Source organism: Cicer arietinum, chromosome 1 (genome assembly GCF_000331145.2).
Source record: "Cicer arietinum cultivar CDC Frontier isolate Library 1 chromosome 1, Cicar.CDCFrontier_v2.0, whole genome shotgun sequence".
Classification (NCBI taxonomy): domain Eukaryota; kingdom Viridiplantae; phylum Streptophyta; class Magnoliopsida; order Fabales; family Fabaceae; genus Cicer; species Cicer arietinum.
Window position 1 is genome coordinate 18303114 of NC_021160.2, and position 3072 is coordinate 18306185.

The 3072-nt window shown below is 33.0% G+C and overlaps 1 protein-coding gene across 1 annotated transcript; it reads right to left on the reverse strand.

Moving 5' to 3' along the window:
• Positions 1-1655: 1655 nt before the first annotated feature.
• On the reverse strand, positions 1656-2854 carry LOC101495594 (uncharacterized). The gene is made up of 2 exons (XM_004488118.2): positions 2285-2854; positions 1656-2231 (listed from the first exon to the last, which is right to left on the reverse strand). Exons 1-2 carry the CDS (start codon positions 2852-2854, stop codon positions 1656-1658), a joined length of 1146 nt encoding a protein of 381 aa, XP_004488175.2.
• Positions 2855-3072: the final 218 nt, after the last annotated feature.

Below are 3072 nucleotides of genomic sequence, written 5' to 3' on the forward strand. Positions count from 1 at the left end.
TTACATTGAGTTACCATTTTTGTCACACTTTTTCTTCGAATTTATCTGTTGATAATAAATTCATGCAAAATATTATGTGGAAATACCAGCAGAATTATGTGCCGAATCATTTGCAAGAAACTTACCTCCCAAAGTAGCTGTAGGAAAATACCTTAAGTTATAATTTCTCCACTACAATTTTGTCCCATATATATATTGAATTTCTTGTGGAAATATCCATTGAAAATAATTATTTACAAAGATTTTACATCGAAACACGATTCTACTAGAAAAATCCAAATATAACATGTTTCCTGTGGATTTTGAGCCTAAATCCCAAGAAAATCTGCAGATAAAAAATTTATTTTAATAGTGTACATTTGACTGCTTCATCTTCTCTTACAAATGGATCAAATAGTGAGAATGGAAGTGAGGTCTAAAGACATGTTATTAAGAGGATACTCCTATTCTCCCAAGACACGACAAAGGTACAACTAAGAAATAAATTATTGGCATTTTCAAAAGTTTGATTAAAAATCCAAGGTTAGGTTTGGTCCAACATTTATTGAGGTTTAAACAAAATAAAAAATAAAGACTAGTTATAAAATAAAATAGAGGTTTTTTTAATACTAATAATATTTTACTATAATTTTATTTAATTTTTTGAAATGCAAAGTATTTTAATTAAAATATCAATAATTGTGAAGCATTTTACTTGTACTATTTAAATACTTTATTTTTTGACCTAAATATTTTTTAGAAGCTTAAAATCGTTATTTTGCTAGATTGAGCTTTATGTCGGTCGGTCATGTCTATGATTGTCATCAACATAACGAAGAAGTGTTCGACTTCTGATAGACAATGCAACAAATGTTAGCAAGTGGCAACTTCTCTCTTCAGTCCGTAGTACATCATTGATGATTGGTAATGGTGAATTTCCATCCGGGGTTGTTGCGTGAGTTAGTCAACGGCGGCCTCTAGAATTATTGATGAGTCACTTCACATTCATAGGGACCAAATTAAAAATTCAATAAAATTATAAGGATTTAACTATTAATTTAACCTTAATTATTTGAATTTAAAGGAATTGCATTGATAGTGTAAGGATTTTTTACACCATTGTTCGATCATACTTATTCAATTTGCTATATTATATTAAATATTTTTTAAATCAAATACATTTTTTTTAATGTTTGTGATGTGATAAATTATTATTGCATAATTCAGAAGATAGCTTATTTAGCACACATACCTTTTGCTGATCTGAAATGAATGCATATTGCATATGCTGAACATTATTGAGGTCATCCAGTAAAAGTTCCAGAAACCATTGTCATGAGTATCTTGTTTCTGCTTCAACAACTGCATATGCAATGGGAATCATTTGATTATTCCCATCTTTACCTACTGCAGATATTAACTGACCGCCATATTCTCCCTTCAAGAAACAAGCATCCAGCCCAATTAAAGGCATGCGTGTATTAGCAAATGCATCCTTACAAGCCTCCAAACATACATATATTCTCTCAAAGACTACTCCAATATCAGACATACCACACTTAATAATAACTGTAGAGTTTGAATTTGATCTCCTAAGTTCATTGGCATATTCTCTCAAGTGTGCATATTGCTCCCTTTGAGTACCTTGAATCATTTCTATGGCTCTTACTTTGGCTCTATATGCTTGGTATGTAGACAGCTTCACACCCCCATTTATCAAGCTCCTCAACAATCAATCCCTTGGGTTTCATTTTAGGTGTATGTCTCAACATAGGAACGAATTTCTTGGCAATCCATTCAGTCTTAGCTTGTCTATTTTTTGTCCTCTTATGACATGTATGATCATCTATGAAACTCACTAATTGCCAATATTCGTTTGAAGTCCTCTTACTGATCCTCGTGTAAAATGGACATTCTGGCTCACACCTAACAATGATCCTCTTTCCATCATTCTTTTTGAAATATAAGTTTTTCTTAGTCTCCATTGCAAAATTTTTAATGGCATTCTTAACGAGCTCTTTTGTATTGAACTTTAGGCCCAACTCAAACCTTACTTCATCACCATTTTCAGGCTGGTTAAATTTAGGAAATTTCCTAACATCCTCTTCATCAACTTCACTTTCTGGTGGAGTATCCAAATCATCATAATTCACATCATTTTCTTCAAAATTAGTTGTAGAACTAGGCCCTGGGTTTCCTCTTGGGTTTGCATGTCTTTCAGATGAATTTTCATCACCAACATTAACAAAGATCTCAGTTGGTATTTCAGAAATCCAGTCCCAATCCTCATCCTCATAGAACTCACCCATATCATCATCGAGGTTGCAATATAATCTTCATCTTCTTCACTAAGATAATCTTCACCATGGACTGCTTCAGATTCAGGTTGAACTGGTTCAGAATCTGGTTGATCTGGTTCAGTTTGAATTGGTTCAGATTCTAATTTATCTTGTTCAGTTTGAACTGGTTCAGAATCTAGTTGATCTGGTTCAGTTTCTGGTTGATTTGGTTTGATTTGAACTGTTTCAGCTTGAACTGGTTCAGTTTGAACTTGTTCACCTTCACCTTGGAGTTTTTCAGCTTCAATTGGCTCTTGAATTGGACTTTCATCACTAATAATAGGATTATCTATAGAGTGTTCCATAAATACGTCAATTATGTTGAACCATTTGACATCTTCAGCAAACTTTACTACATCCTCGTCATTGTTGAGAGGTCTAAGTCCACGTGTAAATGAGTACTTGGGATGTTGGTACCACAAACATTTAATACTCATATATCCCAAACTTTTGATCAATTTAGTAATTTGTATGTGGGACATTAAGTCTACATCCCAAGACCAATTCATCTCATCCACATGGGCACAAATGTACATCTTCACTTGGTGGTTTACAAAACTACCCCCATGGTTAATTCTTAACCTAACTCTGTGGATTGAAGTTGGCCTACACAAAACAAACCATTTAATAACTCAGTCAAACTAAGCCTAAAATAAACTACAACAACAAAATAATACAATAAAGCATATGGACCACATTATTAAAAAGGCATAAAGGCATAAAGTTCTGTTAACATTGTAGAGCGAAAACCCTA

Bases quoted from the DNA above. Each gene is read 5' to 3' on its own strand.
- LOC101495594 (XM_004488118.2), bottom strand. From the start codon at position 2,854: ATGTACATTTGTGCCCATGTGGATGAGATGAATTGGTCTTGGGATGTA. The intron at 2,232-2,284 runs GTGAGTTCTATG...ATACCAACTGAG, and splicing joins CAACCTCGATGATGATATGG to ATCTTTGTTAATGTTGGTGA.